This window comes from Phascolarctos cinereus, unplaced genomic scaffold (genome assembly GCF_003287225.1).
Source record: "Phascolarctos cinereus isolate Bilbo 61053 unplaced genomic scaffold, phaCin_HiC Scaffold_5;HRSCAF=322, whole genome shotgun sequence".
Lineage (NCBI taxonomy): Eukaryota > Metazoa > Chordata > Mammalia > Diprotodontia > Phascolarctidae > Phascolarctos > Phascolarctos cinereus.
Window position 1 is genome coordinate 452,400,603 of NW_027555958.1, and position 25,088 is coordinate 452,425,690.

General features: G+C 43.9%; 1 protein-coding gene across 6 annotated transcripts in view; it reads left to right on the forward strand.

The window, feature by feature from the left end:
* The first annotated feature begins 14,383 nt into the window (after positions 1 to 14,383).
* OSBPL9 (oxysterol binding protein like 9) overlaps positions 14,384 to 25,088 on the forward strand; it is a 160,207-nt gene continuing 149,502 nt past the window's right edge. For 5 of the 6 annotated variants that reach the window (XM_020987747.2, XM_020987749.2, XM_020987750.2 and 2 more), the window contains exon 1: positions 14,385 to 14,521. In XM_020987747.2, the coding sequence (XP_020843406.1) occupies positions 14,411 to 14,521 (111 nt within the window). In that variant the 5' untranslated portion in view covers positions 14,385 to 14,410. Of the gene's footprint in view, positions 14,522 to 25,088 lie in introns of all 6 variants that reach the window. The other variant, XM_020987748.2, reaches the window with a different exon arrangement.

Below are 25,088 nucleotides of genomic sequence, written 5' to 3' on the forward strand. Positions count from 1 at the left end.
GTTTGTAGCTGTCTAATGAGTGATGCTATAGAGCCAATTCACATTTGAAAGGAGCTCCAAACTCTCTCAGGAAACTTGGGTTCAAATCCTAACTCTCACCTGGACTAGCTTCATGACCATCACCAGAACTCACACATCATTTATACGGCATTTTAAGATTTTCAAAATGTTCTACATATATCATCTCTTTTGATCCTCACAACAACCCTCTAAGATAGGGGCTATTATTATCCCCATTTTGCAGAGAGCAAACAGGTTGAAAAAGGTTAAGTGTTTTGCCCAGGGTCATAGTTAGTGAATGTCTGAGCAGGATTTGAACTCGGCTCTTCCTGACTGCAAGTCCAGCACTCCATTTGTTATGCCATCTTAGATTCTGCTTCCTTTGTCTGAACCCCAGTTCCCCCATCTATAAACAGGGAAAGGAATAATGGTGCCATCTACTTCATGGGGATATTGAAAAGATGGTGTACACTATAGAAATGTTGATTTAGTTTTTATTATTTCATCCTTATCCTCCACAGATCTTGATGCTATTTCTGCCTACCCAAGTCCTAGACCTTCTGAAAGGCAGGGCTCAATTTTCACCTCCTCCATAGGGTCTTCTCTGATCAGTTCCACCCCTTGGAAATACACTGTTCGCACAGATGAACAGTACCACATGGCAGTCCAAAACTCATGCACTGTATAAAGGAAGGAGGGAGGTGACAACCCCACTGCCCTCTGCCCCAGTCATGATATGTTCAGAATATTGTGTTCAGTTCTGAGAACTGCATTTTAGGAAGGATGATGAAAAGGTGGTATAGACCAAAGGAGGCAGTCCAGATGGCCAGATGACTAGAGGTCTTGCCATATGGGAATTAGCTGAACAAAACTCTATCATGATTCAGCTCAAATCTCACTTTTTGCAGTAAGTTTTTCCCAGTCTCCTCCAATTCCCTGTAAGCTCCTTCCCTCTGAGATTGCCTTCCACTTAAGCTATATCTATCATATAGGTATATAATTATTTGCATGCTATCTCCCCCATTAGAATGTGAGTTTTTGAGGGAAGGCAGGTCCACTTTTTTGCCTTTCTTGGTATTCTCAGTGCTTGGCATGTATTAAATGCTTAATAAATGCTTCTTGATTTGAACAAACAAAGCCAATGCAACCAAGATTAGAAGGGGAGCAGAAAACTGGGGGAAAAAAAATTTACAACCAGTGTCTCTGATAAAGGCCTCTTTTTTTTTTTAGGCAATTGGGGTTATGTGACTTGCCCCGGGTCACACAGCTAGTTAAGTGTCAAGTGTTTGGTCTGAGGTCAAATTTGAACTCAGGTCCTCCTGACTTCAGGGCCGGTGCTCTATCCACTTCGCCACCTAGCTTCCCCTCATTTCTAAAACATATAAAGAATGGAGTAAAATTTATAAGAACACAAGCCATTCCCAATTGATAAATGGTCAAAGGATATGAACAGGCAGTTTTCAGATGAAGAAATTAAAGCTATCTATAGTCATATGAAAAAATGCTCTAAATTGCTATTGATTAGAGAAATGCAAATCAAAACAACTCTGAGGTACCACATTGTGGCTATCAGATTGGCTAACATGACAAAATAGGAAAATGATAAATGCTGGAGAAGATGTGGGAAAACTGGAACAAAAAAAAATAAATAAATGCTTCTTGACCTTTGACTGTTGACTCACTTACTGACCTTGGCTTGAGCTTGGAGAAGAGAAGACTTAGGGAGGGCGAGACATGAGATTTGTGTTCAAGTATTTGAACACACAGTCTAAATGTGTGTAGGATGGATTAGCATGGGGAGAGACCTGAGTCAGGGAGACCAGTTAGGAGGCTATTGCAATAATTCAGGGAGAGGAGATGAGAGTCTGTGTCTGTGTGAATGGAGACAAAAGAATGTGTATGAGAGACGTGAAGGTAGAAACCACGAGATTTGACAACAGATTAGATATGGAGGTAAATGAGTGTGAGGAATCAAGGATGACCCTGGGTAACTAGAAGGATATGATAAAACCCTTGACAGACACAGAGAAGTTCAAAAGAGCAGAGGGTTTGGGGAAGGAAGGGGAGGAAGGTAATGAGTTCTATTTGGACATGCTGAGTTTAAGATACTTACAATACCTCCCATGGGAAATGTCGAGAACCACAAGGAAATTAACTGTGCATTCAATTTGGTTTTAAGCTAAATCAATACACAAACATCCCATATGCTCAGGGAAAGGCCATGCTGTAGCAAAGGAAGAAAGAACTTAAATATTTTTTTCTTTGGTGAATAATTCACTCAAAAAAACCCTTTCCATTTTATTGATATTTAGACATTTTCATGTCCAAATGTATCCCTCTCCCTTATAATAAATCCCTTATAACAAATCCATCACTTACAAGAAAAAAATAAAAAGAGAAGAAAAATATTTTAGCAAAACGAACCCACACATGGACCAAATCTGACAGCACATGCAATACTTCATACCCATAATCCTCTATGTCTTCAAAAGAGGGAGGGATGTGCATTTTCTTATCTTTTCTCCTGGGCCAACCTTGATAATTGTTATTATACATACAGCATTCCATTTCAGCTTTTTTCACTTGCATTGCTGTAGTCAAGGTGGATATCATTTTCCTGGCTCTATTTACTGTACCTTGAACTGGTTCATGTCTTTCTACTGCATCATATTTGTTATTTTCTACCATCATATTCATGTATCACAAGTTGTTTAGCCATTTCCCCAATCAATGGCATTTACTTTGTCAATAATTCTTTACCACTAAACGTGTGCTGCTCTTGATATTTTGTGTCTAGAGGATATTTCTTGAAGTCTTCGATCTCCTTGGGAGATCTGCTTGGCAGTGCAATCTCTGAGTCAAGGGGTAGAACTACTCACTTTTTACATATATTTAATTCAATCAGTCAACACGCATTTATTAAGTGCTTACTATCTGTCAGGAACTGCATTGGGGTGCTGGAAATGTGAAGACAAAAGTGAAACATGCAATGTGTTTGAGGCATTACAAGTTCAACATCTTCAATATTTTTAAAACTTCAAACAATATTAACAGATTTTGATTCTATGAAATATCCAAAAGCAGAAGTGGATGCTTTCAGCCCAACTATGAACTCTAATACTAGTCTATGTTTTGTCTGCTAAGCAGATACTACCTAAGTAAGAGTTGGAGAGAAGGGGAGTCTTCTGGCAATTTGAATCACATGCATATTTGCATGCTCAGATCTGTGATTTATTCAATGGCAAAGGTCCATGGAAGCCTCTTTCAGAGGTTAAAAAAATTCAACAAAGCAATAAAAGATTTCTCCCCAGCACATCATCATTTTTATCATCACCATCATCATCGTCATCATCATCATCACCATCACCATCACCACCACCACCTCCATCATCACCATTATTATTTATATAGCATTTAAGATTTTTTAAATGTTCTATGAATATTATTTCATTTTATCCTCACAAGAATCTTGAGAGATAAATGCTATGCTATTATTATCCCCACTTTACAGATGAGCAAACCAAAGTGGACAGAGGTTAAATGACTTGCCCGGGATCACACAACTAAGTATCTGAGGCTGGATTTGATCTCAGGTTTTTCTGACTCCAGGTCCAAAACTCTCTCCATTGTGCTACCTGCAGAAGGAGGAAGAGAGATTAGAGATGTGGGAAAGGATTTAAAATCTCAAATTCAAATCCCAATTTAAAAAAAAATTCTAGGTATATTTTAGCAACATCAAATAGGTCGAGAACTGATGAAAGGTCCATATGTTCCAAGTGTGCTCTAACAATGATATGATGAAATCAGAGTTGCATGGGAGCTTTGAGATCTTCTAATCCACAATCCACCTATATCTCATCTTTAGACAGGATCACAGCCATGTAAATTATTTTAGACAGCCACCAAAATTGGTGTCTACTGACTTCCACTCTGTACTGGCAACAATTTGGAACTACCTACTTCACTGAGAGCATGGTGTAGTTCAAAGGAAAGGAATTTAGGAAAATGCAGCATAGAGAGGGGACACGGCCAAAGTTCAAATGGAGGGTGTCTGACCCCAAATATTTTCACTTATTTACTTTACTATACCCGTCATTGTACCCATTGTGCCATCTTGCCTCATGGCCCAAAATGTAAGGATATCAAAAAACAGGAAATAAAAGCACAGGAAAATAAGTAATTAAAGAAACCACTAATGCTAAGTGAATGTTAAGGGTAGAGTTAGAATTCTGTGGGTCTTTTTGTAAATCTTGTTTGATGAAGAAAAAGATAAGAAGGTTCTGGTCCTCCCAAGATTGTAAGAAGACTGTCTTGCCTCCAAGCAGAAAAATATTTTTCTCATAATTAAAATTTAATAAAAATAATTAATCATTATACAAAATATAATAAATAACATTATATTATAATTATACAATATATTAAAATATAATGATTAAAATCAATTAATTAAACATTAATAAAAATAATTATAAAACTAACTGGAAGACTTAGTTATGGTTATATGATTGAGAGGTAGAAGGGACTCCAGTCCAATGGCTAATCCAGTTGCATTTTACTAATGAGAATGTTAGCTTACAGAGATTGAGTAATTTACCCAATGTCATACTAGTTAAAAATAAGTTTAGGTAAAGCTGGGAGCTGCCTTTCTTACCCATAGTTCACACACTGCCACAATCCCAAGGCTGTCCCTCATCACCTCTTGCCTAGATTACTAAAATAGCTTCCTAGTTGATCTTTCTGTCATAAGTCTGTCTTCTCTCCAGTCAATCCACCACTCAGCTCCCAAACCAAGCTTCCTAAATGCAGGTCTGACTATGTCATCACTACCAGACTCTCCCCCCCTCAGAAAACTACAGGGATTCCCTATTACCTCCAAGGTCAAATAGAAGATCTTCCATTTGGCTTGTAAAGCTCTTCATAGTTTGGTCCCTTCTGACTTTTCCAGTCTTCTGACACTTCAGTCGCCTTCATGTCCTCTAGGATCCAGTGCCACAAGTCTCCTTATTGTTCCTCTTGCAAGACAAGCCATCTCCTCACTCTGAATTTTCACTGCCTGTCCCCCATGCCTCAAATGCTTCCCTCCTCCTGACTTCCTTCATTTTCTGCTAAAATACCACCTTCTGCAAGAAGCATTTCCTTGTTGCCAGTCAATGCTAGTGCCTTCCCTCTAAGATTATCTCCAATGTATCCTGTAGGTGTCTTGTGTGTATGTAATTATTTATCGGTTGTCTCTTCCATTAGACTGTGAGCTCCTTGAGGGAAGGGAATGTTTTTGCCTCTCTTTGTATCCTCAGTGTTTAACATATGTCTGGCCCAGAGTAGGCACTCAATAAATGCTACGTGACTGATTGACCCATAGATCTTCAAGTCTTCATAGACTTCTGGCCACCATGTTGGCTATAACCAATTATGCCAATCATGAGAAAGCAATCATAGATCCATCCAATGTAAAATGGAACCAATGAATGAATGATAAAGTAGGTACTCCTTGAGGGTAGGGACTGTTGCTTTTGGTTTTTGTATTCTCACCTCTTAGCCCAGTTCTTAGTACATAATAAGCCTTTGCTAAAGTCTTTTTCATTCATCATTCATTCATTTATTGGTACATTTCACACTGGATGGATCTGTGATTTTTTTTAATAACACAAATATAGGAGGGGGTGGGTGGGATAGTCAGGGAGAAGTGTTATGGTTTGGAAAGATACAGGTATAACCAAGTGTTCAGATAGGCTCATACTGATTTCTGTTCAGATGCTATTACACAGGAATGATGAATGGAGCCATAGAGGAATACATTAATCGGCATTCACCTTCCAGGAGCATGGCAGTATTGTTGTGATTAAAATTCTGGAGCTAGAAAGCTAGGGGAGGGGACAGCAAACATTTACACATTTCCATGTAAATGAGTACAAACAAAGTAGCTGGTGAGAAGAGGGTTGGCCATAAAGCATGGCTGGCGCCAGCCTACTAGAATGAGTCTATGGGGCACTCATCAATTAGGACCTTGGGAGACCCACTTGCAGAATCTTCTACGATATGTGTCCTGGTTCAAGCAGCAAGGTGGCTGTTGAAAGATGACCTGGAATCCAGCCAAGGGAGGTGAAATAGTGATCCTGTTTGTACTTGGAAGTCAGGTTTTCCATCATATCATAGCACACAATGAGAAATTCCCATTAGCTAGTTAGCCTCGCTTAAGTTAGTAAAGTTATAGGTGAAATGTTGTGGCTCCTCTTGTGAAAAGGATAAGTGAATAATACTGTACTACATTTAGTTCTGCAAAGCCGTGCAGTTGGAGAAATTCTGCTTTTGAGTCTCAACTTAATAGACATATGACTGAACAGGTGAGCCCCAGACCAGACTTCCTACTCAACAGTTAACAAAGCAATTTGCATCTGCTTTTCTGAGACAGCCAAGACATTTTATCTCCAGTCTGCTAGGTGTAGAGGCCAGAAGTAATTGCTACCTACTGCATACAGCTAGTGAAAAATCAGGCTGCTTTTTTTTTTTTAATTCTGTGACTGGGGAAGGGGAAAGGAGGCAGAGATCAAATTTGTCTGATATAGATCATTATCTAACTTACCATTAGACATTCACAAGTCTTTCTGGCTTGTTTCTGTGCTTTATTTTTGCTGTTGGAAAAACTTCAATCTCTCTATGCAGGAATAAAATCAATATAGGTAGCTAGAGAAAGATATAGATAGGTAGTAAGCACTTAATAATAAATAGCAACCAAGTTTAATAATGTATAATAAGGCAGATATATTCTGTAGATGAAGAACAGTGACCTTGCCTCCTTAGCTTACCTTTGGTTCTGGCTCAAATTTATTGGCATTGGTACATGGGCATTGACTCTTGACTGCCTCCAGTTTCCAAGTTCTTTCCATTACATCGTACATGAGGAATGAGGCAAGAGATATGACAGATGCATTACTTTGATTAAGTCACCTCCTCTCTCAGCCTCAGTTTCCTCAGCTGTCAAGTTAACATCATAGATGAGGAAATTAAGACCCTGATGGATCATGGGATCATAGGATTTAGAGCTCGAACGGACTTTAGAGATTCAACTACACGATTACACAGAGGAGAAACTTAGGACCAGAAAAGTGAAGGGATTAAGGGTGAGTTAGTGGGAGAGATATTGAATCTAGGTTTCTTTTTAAAAAATTTCTTTATTTATTTTTAGTTTTCAACATTCACTTTTATAAGATTTTGAGTTCTAAATTTTTCCCCTCCCTTTCCTCCTCATTCCCCAAGATGGCCTGCAAACTGATATAGGATATCCATGTACAATTATATTACACTTATTTCCACATTAATCGTGTTGTGAAAGAAGAATCGGAACAAAAGGGAAAAACTGCGAGAAATTTTTTAAAAAGAGAGAAAATAGCATGTTTTGATTTGCATTCAGACTCCATAGTTCTTTCTCTGGATGTGGATAGCGTTTTCCATCATGAGTCTTCTGGAACTGTCTTAGCTCCTTGCTTTGCTGAGAAGAGCTAATTATCAAAGTTGGTCATTGCACAATGTTGCTGTTACTGTGTACGATGTTCTTGAATCCAGATTTCCTGATTCCCAGGTTCAGTTCTTCCTAAGCCACCATGTGGGACAGTTGGAAATGGAGTTTTAGAACATAGAATATGAGAGCTGGGAAGATCTTAGGACAGAGAATGTCAGAGATGGGAGGGCCCTTAGAAACATTAGAGCTAGAACCCTGGTGTCATCCTAGGTTCCTCACTCTTCTTCATCCCAATATACTTCACATATCCAATCAACTGCCAAATCACTTCTCCACAAAATCTCTCCCATCTGTTCCCTTTGCTCCATTCATCTAGCCACCCTACTTCAACCTCTCATCACTCCTTGCCAGTATTGCTGAAATGACCTTCTAATGGTCTCCCTGACTCAAGTGTTGTCCCACTCTAATCCATCTTCACACAGCTGATAAAGTTGTTTTTCCTAAATGACTGCGTCATTGCTGTATTCAATAAAACCTAATGCTCCCTATTGCCTCTAGGGTCACCCCCAAATTCCTCTGTTTGCTCCTTAAAGCCCTTCACAATCTGACCTCAACCTACCTTTCTACTCTCATTATGCATTAATACATCCTGCATTGGTCCCAGTCACACTGGCCTTCTTGCTGCTCTGCTCAGAAGACTCCATCCCAACTGACTGGCAGATACTCTCTCCTCTCTTTCATCTCTTCCTTCACCACTCAATTCAAGTACCAACTTCTACACAAGCCTTTCCTGATTCCCCCAAAGACAATGAGTGCTTTCTCGGATCTATCTTGTGTTTATTTGGTAAATACTTAGGTACAGAGGGAGTTTCCCTACTTCCCTCAGTAGATATAGTCACAGAACACGGGTCACTACCTGATGAGGTTTTAATGTGCAAATAAGGGATGTTTTTGCCCTGATCCCTTTGTAAGGTGTGAATGCCTTTCTTACTGGGTCAAGAAAGGAACAGTCAACTGGCTAAGCAAATATGACAGCCACACCTCTGGGGGCTTTAAATAGCTAAGCCCTTGGTGAATTTCAGTTTATAGCCTAGTGTGCTATATTCCAGATTCTGTTTTTGGTTATGCATCAGAAATTGGATGGTATTCATTAGAAGTTAGATGGCACAGTTTACAGATTGTTGTTGGAGTTCAAATCCTATCACACACACCTACTAGCCATGTTAGCCTGGGCAACTCATATATCCTCTCTGTGCCTCAGTTTTCTCATCTGTAAAGCAGGGATAAGAGTACTTGTCTCCCAAAAGTTGTTGTGAGATTCCAAAAAGATGCATATGTAAAGACCTTTGAAAACCTTAAAGTGCTATATAAATGCTAGCTATTATTATCAAGTAGTCACTGAAATCCCAACCCCCAAGGTCTGTGATGCTTTCTCATTTTTTTGGTAACAATATGTCTATGATGTTTTCAAATCTTTTGAGACTTTTTCCTTTAATGACCTTAACTACGCATTTTCTCTTGTATGTATGGAGAGGCAAGCCAGCATATCTGAAGCAGACATGTACCCTGGGGAAGAAATAGAAGGTGGTGTGTGTGCGTGTGTGTGTGCGTGGGTGCATGCGTGTGTGTGTGTGTGTGTGTGTGTGTGTGCGCACGTGCGTGTGTTTTGGGCCCCACTCCCTCTCCATCTCCTCTCCTCAGACCCAGGTGGAGGCAGCTCAGGACCCCACACCTGAATCGCAGTGCCTCATGCTCACACTACCAGCCCTGTCCCTGAAGCCATCATCCAGGGAAACAAATCTTGTGGAGATGTGACCTGGCACTTGCCTTTGCAGGGACTACAGGCCTCACCACTACTGAAGACCCAGAAAAGGTTGTTTTTGCCACCAAAGTTCTTGGTACCATCACAGAGGCCACCTAGTCTAATTCCCTCATTTTTACAAGACCAGGAATGTTAATTAAATGCTTAAACTTACACAGATATTAAGTGTCAGAAGTGGGATTTGAACTCATGACCTTTGACTCCAGTCTTCAATGATATTTCCATTGAAAGCACCCTGGCTCTCTCATAATGGGAGCCATTATTATTTTATAACCAAGCCTAAGACTGTGGTAGTAGGGACAGAAAGGAAGTAGGTTTAGGGGAGATTATGAGAAGATCAGAATCTGATACCAGCTCCATAGATACAAACAAGGACTGATGACTCTGGTTTTTCCTCGTTTGGGGAATTTGTGACCTGAGTGTTAGCCTGGTGACCAGGATTCCGGGGAGGCTGGACTCTGTGGCCTCCAGGGAGCCTTCTGGCTCTGAGCTTCTGTCTCTCTGATGGGGCACTGGGATGGGAGGTGAAGGAGAGGAGAGCTGCTGCCTCTGCGTTACGTATAATTTTAGTTGGTGACTTCCAGACTACAGGCCACCAGGGAAGACATGGCTTGGATCCCAGAGAACTCTCTAGTGACTTTAGAGTGGAAATCAGATGATAGAAGCTAAAGCTGAAAAGGACCATCACGGCCACATAGCCCACATCCCTCAGCCTGCTCTCCAATCCAACCTCCACACAGGCCACATCGATATTCCTAAAGCACAGGTCTGACTGTGTCACTCTTCAGCACAAGAAGCTATAACCTTGGAGATCAAATACAAACCCCTCTGTTGGACTTTTAAAGCCCCTTCACAACCTGACTCCAACCTACTTTAACAGACTTATACATTGCTCCTCTTCAGAGGCAGGTAGAGTGCATACAGAGCACTGGACTGGGAATAAGGAAGACCCAAGTTCAAATGCGGTCTCAGACATTAGCTAGCTGTGTGACCTTGGGCAGATCACTTCACCTCTATTTGCCTTGGTGTTAGAATTTGTAAAATGGGGATAATAGTTCCTATTTTCCAGGGTTGTTGTGAGGGCCAAATGAGATACCATTTATAAAACACTTAGCAAAACTTAAAACACTCAAGGTATCCTAGCTATTATCATGTGTTCTATGGTCCAGCCAAACTATGTTACTTGTTCTTTGTACTAGACCTTCCATTTTCTGCTGTCTGTCTGCAGGGCTGTCACCTGTTTCTTGGACACCTTACGTTCCTGGCGAGTGACCCTGTACTGATTTTTTAAACATAATTGTATATGTATGTATTTTCTCATGATAGAATGGAAGCTCTATGAGGGTAGGGACCGTTTCACGTTTGTCCTTTGTCTCTATATATCCTCAGTCTAATAATAACCATAATAATTGCTAGCATTTCTAGGATACTTTAAGGTTTGCAAAGTGCTTTACAAAAATTATCTTATTTAATCCTCACAGAAGTCTTGGGAAGTAGGTGCTATTATTATTCCCACCTTACAGATAAAGAAACTGAGGCAGGCAGAGGTTAAAAGGACTTGCTTAGGGGTCACACAGCTAGTGTCTGAGAACAAGGTTGAACCCAGGTCTTTCTGACTCCATTCCACCACCTAGCACCCAACATAGTAAGTGCCACCTAGGAGGTCCTTCATAAACACTGATTGGTTGCTTTGGTCATTCAAAATCCTTTAGAAGGCTTGTCCTCTGGGGTCAGAACTAATTGCAGATAGGCTGACATAGGATCTGGAACAAAAGTCAGAGAGCCCAGAGCATCCACTTCAGCAACCTCATATAGAATGTGAATACATAGGCAGCATGCCTACAACGGAGTTTGACAGAAAGTAGGAGAGGAGGATAAGAGTATACATGTTGGAAGGGAGAAAGATAGGGATTCTGCATCAGGAAGGTCAAGGAACTAGATGGTCAAAACCGGAGCCTGAAGTTTATGTCCCAAGACTGATAGGAAAGTTGGCTTGATGGAGGCAGTGTGCTTTTCTTATCATAGTAGAGATAAGAAGTCCCAGTCAGAGTTTCCTTCCCATCCCATTGGGACAACAAGAGGTGTAAGCCAGAAATTCTCTTGCCATTCTTCTTAATAAGCGGAGGTATTCTGCTGGCCTTGGGCAAGCCCCTTGACTTCTCTGCACCCCAGTTTCCTCATCTGTAAAATGAAGACTCTAATTCTAATCCCCTCATTTTTTCAGATGAGGAAACTGAGGACCAGAGAAGGGATGTAAGTTGTCCAAGGTCACGACAGGGAGTTATTCAGAGGTGGCATCAGACTTGTAACTTTAAGGTAGCAAAGTACAGTGAATTCCAGTCATGGATTTTAGCCTGTATGAATTCGTGGAAGCATGAATTAATGAGTGACCAATCAACAGGCATTTTTAAGCATTTACTACATATGTGCTAAGTGTTAGGGACACAGAGGAAGATAAAAACACTGTTCCTGCCTTCACATTCCAACTGGGGGAAGCAACATGCAAACAACTAGATACGTATGTAACCAGCAGATCAAGGTCCACTTGCATAAGAATTTATTCACTGGTGGGTTTGATTATTCAGTGCTTGGTATGTAAGGGACAGAGTTAGTGAGAGCTTGGGAGATGAGAGATGCTAGTCTTTTGTATTCAAGATTGGAAAGAGATTTTGGCAGATTCTCCTCAGATAGAGGTTCCTGAAGGGAGAGAAAGACTCTGGGAAGAAGCCAATGTGTAGAGAAACTGTCACCTTGATCACGTGCCTATTCCCAGCTTATTACACTGGAGGCTTTGGGAAATTCCTTTTGAGGGAGATCTGGACATTTCTATGTTGAATTGAGATATCTTTCTCCCAGTGGGAGAGTTCATTCACTCTGTGTATTCTCTGGTGTGTCTGTATAATTTCTCTGAATTCTGTTTGATATCAGTTAGGATAAATATGTCTATTTGCTATTAGCTAATTTTTTGATGATATTACTCTGCCCTCACTCTGATCTTTTGGGCATTCTGGTGAAACCTATGCAGACTATGCAGGAAGCAGCTGGTGGCACAGTGGATTGAACACTGGAACTGGCATCAGGAAGACCTTGAGTTCAAATACGACCTCAGATACTTACTAGCTATGTAACCCTGGGCAAGTCACTTAATCTCTGTTTGCCTACACTTTCCTCAACTGTAACACGGGGATAACAATAGCACCTTACTTTTTCACAGGCTTGTTGGGAGGATCAAATGAGCTAATATTTGTAAAAAGTGCCTGGCACTTAACAGGCACTATATAGATGCTTATTCTCTTTCTTCCATGCACCCCTTCTCAGAATAATATTTTTCAGAGGTTAAAATAAAAGACAAAAGATTAACCAATTATACTGAAATAAAGATGTTACTGAACATAATGTGTCAATGAACACTTCATTGTGGAATTGGCATTTGGTGGGAAGGGAGTCAAACCTTGAATATAGAGCTTGGGGCACTCTTTCCCCAAGGAGAGATGGTGATTAGGAACCTATCAATTATTTCTCCCAGACAAACAATACTTCAGGGAGTAGGCTGATAAAATTCTAGTCCAGTACCCCAAAGAGTAACCAGCCTGATGGCTTTTAATCTCCTAAGGGACACTGCTCCTCCCGTGGCAGGAATCAAAGTCTCTCTTGAAGAAGAGTGGTCAGAGAAGACTTTATAGATATTTACTCCTGATTTCCCACGACTGGCATCTAGAGTGATCCATGTGGACACATATAACTCAGGTGAGCACCACACAAACATACATATATGCACACACATACACATACATAGATATACACCCTACACAAACGAGAGATACACAGTGAACAGGGGAGGTGATTCCAGAGGGAAGGAACTAGTAGTTAGGAGTGGGAGGGATGAGAAAGGTCCAGAAAAAATGAAGTTTGGACTCTAATTAAATATAATTTAGCATGGCATGGGATAGCAGAGTCCTGGTAGAATTCCTCTGTTTGATCCCCAGCTAAGGTTAAGGCCAGGCATCTTTGACTGTGTCCCAGTTTAGTTACCCAGAGCAACTTGCCCACTATGCCTCGATTTGGGTCCTTTCTCCCCAAGAAAACGCCCACCCCCCTTTCCCTATCATGGGCTGTTTTTCTCAACTAGAATGTACGCTTCTTGAGGGCAGAGACTCTCTCTCTTTTTGCTGGTTATTTGTATTCCCAGCACTTAGCATAGTGCCTGGCACATAGAAAGGACTTTAGAAATTCTTGTCGACTTTTCTGAGCTTCTGTTTTCTCATCTGTAAAACATGTCAATAATAATAGCCCCAGCACCTACTTGAAAGGGTTATTATGTGGTTCATACCACCTAATACTTAGAGGGCATCGAGTACAAACCCCTCATTTTACACACCAGCAGATTTGGGCCCAGACAGGTTGTGTCTGGTCCAGACGGAGGGTTAAGTGGTAGCTAAAAGTGTTGCAGGGCATAGAGAGTTTGGAAGACCTGAGCAAATCCTCCCTCAGACCTGAGCTGGCTGTATTACCTTGGGCAAGTCACTTCACCCTAAATGTTTGTGTTCTCATCTGTAAAATGGGTTAAACTATCCCAGGGCTGTTGTTGTGAGGATCAAAATCGATATAAATATTATTATTGCCTAAGAATTTGAACCCAGGTCTCTTCTGCATAACTGCTAATTCCATTGCACCACGCAGAGGTCACAATAAGATCTAGAGCTAGAACAGACCTTAGAGGCAGGTCCAACCTCATTTTTAGAGAGGGGGTAACCTGAAGCTCAGAGACACCCAAGGTCACCTAGGGAGGCACAGAGGTGAGATTCGAACCCAAGGCTTCTGACTCCAACATGAGAGCTTTTTATTTCCTAAAGCCTTCGCAATGTTGGGCACTTTGATTCCTCCCTCCTACATGGGCTTGTAGCGAGAAAAGCCCCTTGGACAGCTCTAAAAGCGCTCCAGAAACTAGAGCTCTCTCCAAGATTCTCCTCCTCCTCTCCCCGCCTCCCTTCCATGGGCTTCTGTCCTTGGCCCCCGCCCCCACGCACTGACCCCGCCCACTTCCCGCCCCTGGCCCAGGCCCCGCCCCTCCGGCCTCGAGCCTATATAGGCGCGTGACGTCAGCTCGTTTGTTGTCATTGGCGGCTCCCAAGATGGCGTCCATCATGGAGGGGCCGCTGAGTAAATGGACCAACGTGATGAAAGGCTGGCAGTATCGCTGGTTCGTGCTGGACTACAACGCGGGGCTGCTCTCCTACTACACGGTGAGGAGGAGGCCGCCCGCCCAGACTCGAGACCTGGACATGGGGCCCGTACGGGGCTCGGCCCGGGGGAGGGGGTTGCTGGGGAGTTGGGGTTGCTATGCTGGGGGTTCGGCGCGATCCTGGGGGGGCGGGGTCTAGCGGCGGCCTGCCAATGGGGAGCGGCGACGTGAGGGCGCGGCCGATGAGGAGGCAAGAACTTCGAAATTTATGGACCGGGCGTGGGCGTGGGGTGGGGTCCTGAAGCCTGCCGGCTCGGGCGGGGCTGAGAGTGGCGGGGGGGGGGTTGCAGAACTTGGCTGTGGAGGGGGAGGTGCGAGCCCCCTCCCCACCCCTCTACCTCCCGGCCACGCCCATCCGCCTTAGTTTTCCTATCTGTATAATGTGTGTATGGGTGGGGTCGAAGGGTCTGCGCCTCTTGCCCTTCCACGCCCGCGGGTCGTGGAATCCCGAGACCAAGAAGAGCCCGAGGTCTGGGGCGGGGGGAGCCTGAGTCACCTCCCGAAGCCCGGTGGGGGCGGGGGGACGTGGAAGGAGCGAGTGACCTTGGACCACTCCGAGGCCACGGGGCTCCCCCCTCCGGTGCTGCCCTTGGAGTTGTTGACCCCTTGACCTTCAGGGACTCCTCCGTCCCCCCCCAGGAGGTGCCTTTTGGGGCGTAGCCCCTCAAGCTCCGGGCCTTCACTTGGGGTCCTCGAACTTGGGTGGGTGGGAAATGACCTCTTTATTTCAATATAATTGCTTTCCTCTGCGTTCCCAAGGCTTTTATGCCTTTGAAAGCATTGTCCTGAGAAGGGGTATCTAGGCCTCCCCAGACTGCCAGCTGGTGGGGGTGGCAGTGATCCCCCCCCAAAAGGTCACTTGACAAGTCTAAGTGGACCGTCAGCACCCCTTTCAGTGAATCGAGGGCCGTGCTTAACACTGTGATGTAAGCCTAGAGCTGTGTTCCCGAGGCACTTTCCCAGTGACATTTGGTTTTATAGAAATGCCTTCGGAGGTGAGATGTCCTGCCAGGTAGACCGGGCGGATAAAGAGATCAAACCCCTCCTGCCCTCTAGGACTTCGCTCTCTGCTTGGGGAAAAGAGAAGTCCCTAGATTTTCCTTGAATGCTGAGAAAGCTTTGAAATTTCAATTTCTTCTTCATTAATATGTACTGCTAGTTGAAAATGGTGGAGAACGATCACGGTTTTCAGTTTGTGAGTCAGGCGTGGTGGGAGCAAAGTCTAGAGAGACGGCTGGTAACACCATTGCCCGGGAGTCCCACGCAGGCACTGGTTGTGGGGCTCAACTCCCTCCTGGGTCTGTTTCCTAAAATGAGGAGTTTGAACAAAGTGAGGTCCCTTTTGGCTCTGCAACTCACGTGGTTGTCTGTCTGTACTTTTCCACAGGGATTTCTAGCAGTGGGCAAGTCCCTTAATTTCTGTGTAATGCCTCCTTTTTTTGGGGGGGGGTGAGGGTGAAGAGGTCTAGGACTTTTCGGGTCTTGCTGGGGGACACACCAAGGTCGCGGTACCGGGCCCCGCTGAATGAATTCAACTCAAATCTTCTTCAGCCAGAGGAAAAGTTTATTACTGATAGATCACATAGGCCAGGGTACAGAGTGGGCATGAGAAAGTCTCAGCCTTTTGAGCATGAGGTTCTCAGTCTGAATGGGGGTCAGGGTGAATTTTTATACACTGAAGTAACTTTGGGTGGCCAGAGAAGGGGGTTGGGAAAAGGGTCTAGGTAAGAATTCTAATTGGGGTGGTCTGAGAGATTGAATAGACAATGGGAACAGCTAATGGAGGGAACAGGAAGGCATCTGAGTATGGCCAAAAGGTAAGGCTAAGGCTTCCAAAGGGAGATGAGGGTCTGGGGCCTGTAGACAAATGGGAGTCAGATTCTCTTTGGGGCAAGGAGCGAAGATCTTGGCTTGGGCCCCAACCCCATCAAGGGCAGTTGAGGTTAAGTGACTTGCCCAATGTCACACAGCTAGTGAGTGTTATGTGCTTGATGTCAGATTTGAACTCAGGTCCTCCTGACTCTGGGGTTGGGGCTCTCTCCACTGTGCTACCTAGCTGCCCCCAAAACCTCCTTTCCTAATCTTCCCTCCCCCTCCCTACCTCTTAGAAATGGGTAGTTGTGCTAGGGAGAAGAGATCTATCCCTGAAAGCTAAATGGTGCCATTTGATGGATACTCTGCCCTGAGTATTAGTTACCAATAGCAAAGAGGTACTGGAAGAGAGAGGAGCTAGGGTTCTTAATGATCTAGGAAAGACTTCAGGAGCCTAGGCACCTTGCTGTTGTAGTCTGCCTAAGCCTCAGTTTCCTCCTGTAAAATGGGGTAATAATAGCATTTAGCCCACAGGCTTATTGTTTGGCTCAAATGAAATAATGCAGGCAGAGTGCTGTGCCGGCTTTAAAGAGCTCTATAAATGCCTGATGGGGATGTGGTGTTATTAAGTTGAGTATCCAATTCAATAAATCTCGGGCTGCCTTGTTCTCTGTTAGGCCCTGGGGGTAGAAAAATGAGAAATACAACAGGTCCTGCCCTCAGAGTACTTATACTCAAATGGGGGGCAGGAGGTAGGCCAAGAACTAGTGGTAGAGAAGGTTAAAAAACTAAGGTGACATGGAGAGGCAGAAAATTCCAGGCTGTAATTTTATTGGTAATAGAGAAATCCTGTTAATGCTCATTAACTTGAATTTTAAGCTGTGCAAAATCACATACAGTGGGCTAAATGTTTCCAGCCCTGTAAGGCAGTGGGATGCAGTGATTAATCAGAGGGCCTCAGTATGGAGACCTGAATTCAAATCCTGCCCCTGCAACAGCTTGGCTGTGTGCCTGTGGGCATACACTTAACTTCTTAGGGCTCCAGACGACTCTCTTAAAGGGAGAAATTGCTGACTGCTTCTCTTGTGGAAGCATTGTTAGCGTTGTTGGTCTGCCTTGCTAAATTTCTGCATTGCCAGTATCTTTTTTGGGAGTTCCCTATATCAGTGAAATCCCAGGTCTGTACAGAAAGTTTTGCGCGGTGTTCACAGTTATCTTCAGATATCCATGCAGCTGAGGCAGGATCTGTAGTTTTGCCAATATCTTCCCCCAACACAGAGTGCAAGCCCTCTGTAACTTAGTAGATGGTGTTTGAGATTTGCTGTGTTTGGCAGAGTTCCTGCCCTGTGGGTAAGTAACTTCTTGCTGTGTTGTTCTGTTCTATATTTAGCCAGGTTACTTATTGAACGGCAGGCGTCCTGTCTCGGAGTGTGTAAGGGACCTACCCAAGCTTAGGCTTCCCTTAGATTTTACCCTTTAAGAACCTCACCACTGAGGCCCTGGGGTAGGTCTTTAGAGAGAAGAAAATCCTATGGCTCAGGTGAATTATCAGGTGATCTGTGGAAACTCAACCCTGATGATAATCTGGAAATCCTACTGAACCTGTCCAGCCACTTCTGGTCAAGTTTCCATCATTATATCCTGTTGTTGCCTGCTGCTTATTCACCTTCCTGCCTTAATAAATGTTTATTGAACTAGTGAGTGAATGGTCATTAGTACAGTAGTCAAGAGGCTGGAGTCTGGTACTAGAATATTCTTCAACCCAAATGTAGGCTTTGGCTAGGGGGGTAAAAGCCTGCCTTCAGAGGGCCTAAGGAGAACCAAGACCCACCCTTTCCCTTCTTTGTGCAGCTTCCCCCCTCCCCCAGGCTTTCAGATTGCTGACAAATGTCTCTTTGTTCTGTTGGTGGATTCCAGCCTCAGCCAGATGTGGTGGTGCCCCCCCCCCCTCTTTGCTACTCATCCTTCTTTCTGGGGTTGGAAGCCAGAAGGCCACCTTTGCCAAGAGAGGCAAGCTTCCATTTTTCATTAAGCCCAAGAGAATTGGCAATGCATTGTACCAATTTGCCCTCAACCCCAAGTTACAGAAGTACTTGTGGGGAGAAGGTGGGCCCAGTGGATGTGCTGGACTTCTCTGATCAATGTTGAAAGAGACAGGAATGCATGGCTTTTGGAAGAATAAATCTTGAACTACTTGTGGGACTATTTTATGGAATGTGTTTCTTGAGGAGGAGAAAGAGGATCTACCTAGGACTGGAGAAGAAACATCAAATTTGTAGTCAGAGTTAAAAGACCTGATTTTGAGCCCTGACTTAACAAACTACATGGTTTGGGGTGTGCTGTTTAATCTCTTTGGGCCTCAGTTTCCCCATTTGTGAAATGAATAAATGAAAAAGCTTTTAGTAAGTGATGATTCTGTATGAAGCCTTGGAAATACAAAGAGAGGTCCCTGCCACATAGGAGCTCCAGTCTAATATTGGGAGGAGCCTGGAGAGGAGGGCTGGATCAGTAAGACATTTCTTATAGCTCTGGGCAGTTTACAAAATGCTTGTTTTCCAGAGTAGCCCTGGTAGATTATAGAATACTGACTTCCAGTCCAGTGGTGTTTGGCTTGGACCCATTTATCACCTGATGCTTTCAAAGGTCTTGGCTAGCTCCAAAATGGTGTGATTCATTTGGCTACCTAAGACAACCTGACACTGAATAGAACATCATGAGATTATGTGAGGCAGCTAGGTGGCATGGTGGATGGAGCTCCAGGCCTGGAGTTCAAAAAACCTGAATTCAAATCTGGCCTTTCCTCAACTGCAGATGGGGATCACAGTGGTACCCAGAGCACTTGATAAATGCTTCTCTCTCTCTCTCTCTCTCTCTCTCTCTCTCTCTCTCTCTCTCTCTCTCTCTCTCTCTCTCTCTCTCTCTCTCTCCCCCCCTCTCTTTCCCTCTCTCTCCCTCTCCTGTTCCTTCCTTACCTCCCTCTCTCCCTTCAGAAACTGGTTGCCCTGGACCCTTCTGGGCCTGTACCTCCAAATTCATTGGCATCCAGAGAGTGCAGGTTGACTCGGACCAGAACAGTCTCAGTAGGTGTGGCCATTTTGCTTTGCATAGGCTTGGAAGTCAATGCAGTTGCTCAAAAGGACATTAATACTTGTCATCCTACCAATTATAGGGCCACACAGCTTTTCATCTTCATAAGAATACTGTGGGATACTTTATCAAATGTCTGGCTAAAATTTAGTTAAACTAAATCTACAGCTTAAAAACCCTACAAAGGAGATAGAGTTAGCAGAGACCTTCTCTTGATGAAGCCAGGCTGCCTCTCTGGATTCATTGCTTTTGTTTCCACCGGTCATCTCTTTCATGATCTATTCTAGGATTTTCCCAGGAATCAGACTCAAGCTCACTGATGTATAGTTTATAGATTCTGTTCTCTTCTTTTTTTGAAAAGGGAAACCTTTCTCTTCTCCAGACTTGTTACACTGTGTATTTCTCCAGTCTTGCAAATATGGCTGACATGGCTTAACAGTCGTAACCACCAGTTGTGTCCAGACGTGAGGATGATTGGAATTCATCAGGGACAGCCCCCTGCTTGGGGGGATCAAGATAATGTTAGTCTTTTGGAGTCATTGTTCTTAGAGAAAATAGAAGCAAGATAAGATTTGGACTCAAAGAAAATCAGCTCTTTTTGTCCTTAGCTTCTTCTCCAGCCTCAGTTTGTTCTGGATTCTGACAGGCCTGACAACATTCCACTGGCCAGGGCCATATGATGTTCTTCTGGGTATCTCATTTTATTTTGTGTTCTGTACGTGTATATATATATATATATATATATATATTTTTTTTTTTTTTTTGCCCAAGGCAGTGGGGGGCAAGTGACTTACCGAGAGTCACCCAGCTAGGAAGTATCAAGTGTCTGAGGTCGATTTTGAACTCAGGGCCTCCTGACTCAAGGGCTGATGCTCTGTCCACAGTGTCACCTAGCTGCCCCTCTGTACATAGCTTTTTAAGAGCTGAGTTCATTGATCAGTTCCCTGTATATCAACATCGACCTCTTTGGACCATTGCTGCTTTCGCTCTTCCCTGGAGTTAATTGCCTTTGTCTTCAGATTTTTAGTCTTGCAAGTTTTTGCTTCTCTTTCCCTGTTTTCCCCTGCAGACTTTTAGGCCCTGGAATCCTACCTATCTTTGGATTCCTTTGGAATCTGTCCTGCCCAAATCTGGGGTGCATGTATGAATGAAGAAGCATGTATTAAATGCTTCCTGTGTCCCGGGCACTGTGCCTACACTATAAAAGGCTCTGAGATAGTTCTTCCCTCCTCTTCCCCTCCCTTCCCCAGCTTACATTCTAGGAGGTCCAGTAAGGGGAATGGTCAGGGTGATTTGTGCCTGGGAAGTCGAAGAGAAGCAGTGGGGTTGGAAAATAGTTGGCAGGCTTGTTCTTTCCAGGAATGAGCATGAATTTGATAGCTGCTGTCAGAGCGAGAGGTGGGAGGGGCACACATGGAGGGCAGATGACCAGGGGTCATCGTGGTGGCTGCTCACCCTTCAGAGTGAAGGCATTTGGGGTAGCCCTGGAGTGCCCACTCGTAAATGGCAGCCTCAGCCTAGCACAGATGCTAAGATACAGCTGTTGGGGCAGCTAGGTGGTGCAATGGATAGAGCACCGGCCCTGAAGTCAGGAGGACCTGAGTTCAAATCCAGCCTCAGACCAAACACTTTGCACTTACTAGCTGTGTGACCCTGGGCAAGTCACTTAACCCCAGTTGCCTTAAAAAAAAAAGATACAGCTGTCATTTCCCCCCCAAGGTTCTCTTCATTTCCACCCAACTCAATCACCCTAATTTCCTCATCTGTAAAGTGAGCAAAGTGGCCTAGATGAAGTCCCTTCCAGTTCTACATCCTTGATCCTGGGCAGAACTGGAATGGATTCTGGCCCAGTCAGAGCAGCCAGCTTTTCATCTTGCAGCAGAATGTAATAATTTGGGGAAGAACACAAAGTGGGAGCTTCCCTTCCTGCAGCAAATGGCATTTATGAGATGGATATCATGTTTTCTAAACACAAACAGTCAGGACCTAGAACAGAACAGTGTTGAAATGATTGAGTTTCAAACTTCAGTCCCTCATCACTGACCACAGAGAAGACCACCCTCACCCACACCTGCACCCACAATCTCAGTCAGTCTCTTTCTCTTTGAAGCAGCCTTGGAGGCTGGCTGAAAGAAGAACTCTTTTACTTTGCTTTGGCTTGGAATTTTCTGAATTCTGTGTCATTTGTCCACGTGACAGTGTCCAGATTGCTTACAGCTGTGTATCTTTTGGGGATGACTCGGCATTGGTTTTTATCACAGCGCTTTATATGTGTTACCTCATTTGTTCCTTGCTAGGACGGGGGGTGCAGGTATTATCCCCATTTTACAGTTGAAAGAACTGTGGTAGAGGAGGAGGGAGAAGGGAGAGAATTTGGGACTGAATATAAAATAAAATTGAATTTTAAGAAACTGACTCAAAGGTGATATGGTAATAACTGAAATTCACAGTTTGCAGATTGCTTGACCTGAATTATTTCGTGTCATCCCCCAAAGAGCTCTGTGAGGAAGGCACTATTATTATCCCCATGTCACAGATGAGGAAATTGAGGCTCAGATAGTGTGACTTGCCAGGGTCACAGCCCAGGCCTTTTGACTCTGTCTAGTGCTCTGTCCTCATCATATACCTCATGGAATCATCTGTTTAGTGCTGGAAACAATCGTAGAGGTCGTCTAGTGTCAACTCTGTCATTTTACATATGAAGAAACCGAGGCCCTGAACAGTGAAGTGATACTGGTGGTAGGGAGCCTCTTGGAGTCCAGGTCGGCTTCTGGCTCCCTGCCCCCTATACTTCATCTGTCAGTCAGCAAGCATTTACTAAATACCTACTATGTACTGAACAGTGTACTAAGCCCTGAGGCTTAGAAAGGCACAGAAACAGCTCTGACCTGTCCCCAGTGTCTGAAGAGCTCCCTGTCTGTCTTCCTGTGCCAAGCCGGGCTGGACAAATGACTCACTAGAACATTTTTGACTCTCCTCATCAGGCTTTGCTCTGGTGCATTTTCTGTCTCTGTTTGGAAGACTTTTGTAGAGGAGAACGTGACCTCCCCCCCACCCCCGCCCCCATGTGGGGTGTTTCGAGCTGGCCAGAGTGGCCTGGCTGGTGGGGTGGTGCTAGCCTCCATGTCACTGGAGATTCTGGAACCCTCTGGAGAGCTCGCACAGTGGCTGGCGCTTGCTGCTTAAGAAATGCTTCTAAGTCAGTTGCGATGGGGATTCCTTTTCTAGAGGACATCATGGAAGGCTGAAGCCTTCTAGCTCGCAGTTTCTGTGACTCTATTAAGTGTTGGTTTTGAGTAAGGCAGTTTGCTTGGCCCAGAGTATACAAAGAGAAAATAAAATAATGTAATGACAATAAAAACTAGCATTTATATAGCACTTACTGTGTACCAGGTGTTCATTTGATTCTCGAAACAGCCCTGGGAGGTAGGTGCTAGTCTATTATTATCCCCATTTCGTGGTTGAGGAAATGGAGGTAGTTCTGTTAAATGACTTATCCAGGGTTATATGTAGCTAATGGCTGAGGCTGGATTTGAACTCAGGTCTTCTTGACTTCAAGCCCAGATTATTTCCAGTTCATGCGGTATGTAGCTAGCTGTGTTGTGAGCTCCTTGAGAGCAGGGATTGGTTTTTTTCCCCCTTTTTTCATGTCCTTACTGCTTAGTATGGTACCCTGTACGCAGTAGGTGCTTAATAAATGATGATCGACTGACTGATGAACCCACTTTCATAGAGGCTCAGAATTTTGCAGTGAAAGTTATAGCGAGTTCCGTAGGCAAGTCTGTGGGCCCTGTTGGCCCAGCTGACGTCTCCAGTGCCTTTCAGCTTTATGGTACTTATCCTGTTTGAACGCCCCCACTTTGTGGCTTCCTCTAAACTCTTGCTCCAGCTCCAAGAAAAAGAAAGTCTTAGTTACCTTTTCCTTACCTGTTTTATTCTTTGGTGAGTGGACTGTGCATTGCAGACACCTCAGAAAATATGACAGATGGTAAGAAGTTAGAGTGGAGTTGGAGGCAGTGCAGCATCGCCCATCTCTGTGAACCCTGGAGGCCTGGCGGTCAGTAGCCACCCTGGCTGTCCACACTTGTCCATTGTCTGCTGTGAGGGCGCCTTCCTGCAGGGAGGTGTTGGGATACAGAGAGCTTGTCTGGAGGGGTGGGCCTGTGCCTTATTTTTTCTTTTTAGTGCCTAGTCAGTCCAGATGACTAGTGTTTGGCATGGGGTCTTGGATCTACTAGACCCCTAGTGTTCCTTGAGTTTCATTGAAGCCATGCTTGCTTTCTTGAGGCAGCCCTCAGAAGGTCCCCTCCACAACTTCCTGTTGTAGTGCTGAGGAGCACAGTGATGGGTGGGCACCAGGGCTGTCCTCTTCGATCCCTGCTCAGGTTTGTACTCCCATATACCTTTGCCTAGGTTTTGACATTTTACAAGTGCCATATTTTAAGCTTCTTTTAGGCTAGTGAGATGATCAGAAGGTCGACTTAGAAATTTTCTCTTTTCCCTGTTTCCCAGTCAGGAACAGAGAAGAGTAGCACAGACTCTTTTAGAAATGGAAACAGAAAAAGGAAGGAGTTTTTCCTGGGGCCCAAGACAAGCCCTCCCTGTAAGGCAAGACCATTGGACTTGAGAGGGGCCTGAGTGTCCTAGCAGTCCGCTGCAGACTGTCCTGAAGCATCCGGATAGGAGGCCACCATCCATTCAGTATTTCCTCCTTTCTGTGAGCGCCTTGAGGGAGTATGCACATTCCAGGCCAGCAAGTCAGAACAATCGACAAATACTTTTTGTTCCTGACAAGGGGACCATGTTGGGGAGATCAGAGAAGGCCTTCTAAATTTGGTGGCCTTACAGGAATAGACTGAGCAAAGGTATGGCGTCATGTAAGCATGGCTTGGAGTGTAGAGCTGCCTGGAGGGAAGGCCTAGGCTGGGGAGGAACTTGAAGCATCCTGTAACTCACTTCTTCCTTCTTTCTCTTTAAACTCTTGCCTAATTATCTCAGGAAAATCTATTTTATGGGAAAGCATGAATTTTGAAGTGAAATTAGAGAGCTTCTGTGTCAGATTGCAAAATGATGACCTCAGCAGGGAGAAGCCAGTGTGAATCCTGTCTCTCATACTCACTAGCTGTGACCTCACTTTCAGTGTCGTCATCTGTAAAATGGAGCAAAATGCCCATACTACCCACCTCACTGGGTTATTTTGAGAATCTGGTGAGATAATGCCATAAAATGCTTTGCAAACCTTAAAGCACTATGTAAATGAAGGTATTGTTAACTAGAAGAATAATGATAAGAACAATAATAATAATATATAAAGAAGCTTGTGCTATCAACCTCCCAAGTCCTTGAAAGTGCTGAGAAATTCCCTTAAACATCTCCACAAAAGCCTTCCTTAGTTTCCCTCGATTAAAACTTCTTTTGCTCAAACCGCAGAAGATAAAAATTTGTTTTTAATGGACTACCCTTGTAACAACCTTGTTCTGCTATTTTTCATTTCTAACAGACTCTAACTCACCTGCTTTGTGAGTTAAAGACGATTTTTTCTCTTTTATGTTTAGTATTTTATTTTTCCCCAGTTACATGTAAAAACAGTTTTTAGCAGTCATTTTTAAAACTTTGAGTTCCAAATTCTCTCCCTTCCTCCCTTCCCAACACCCCCCCTCCATTGAGAA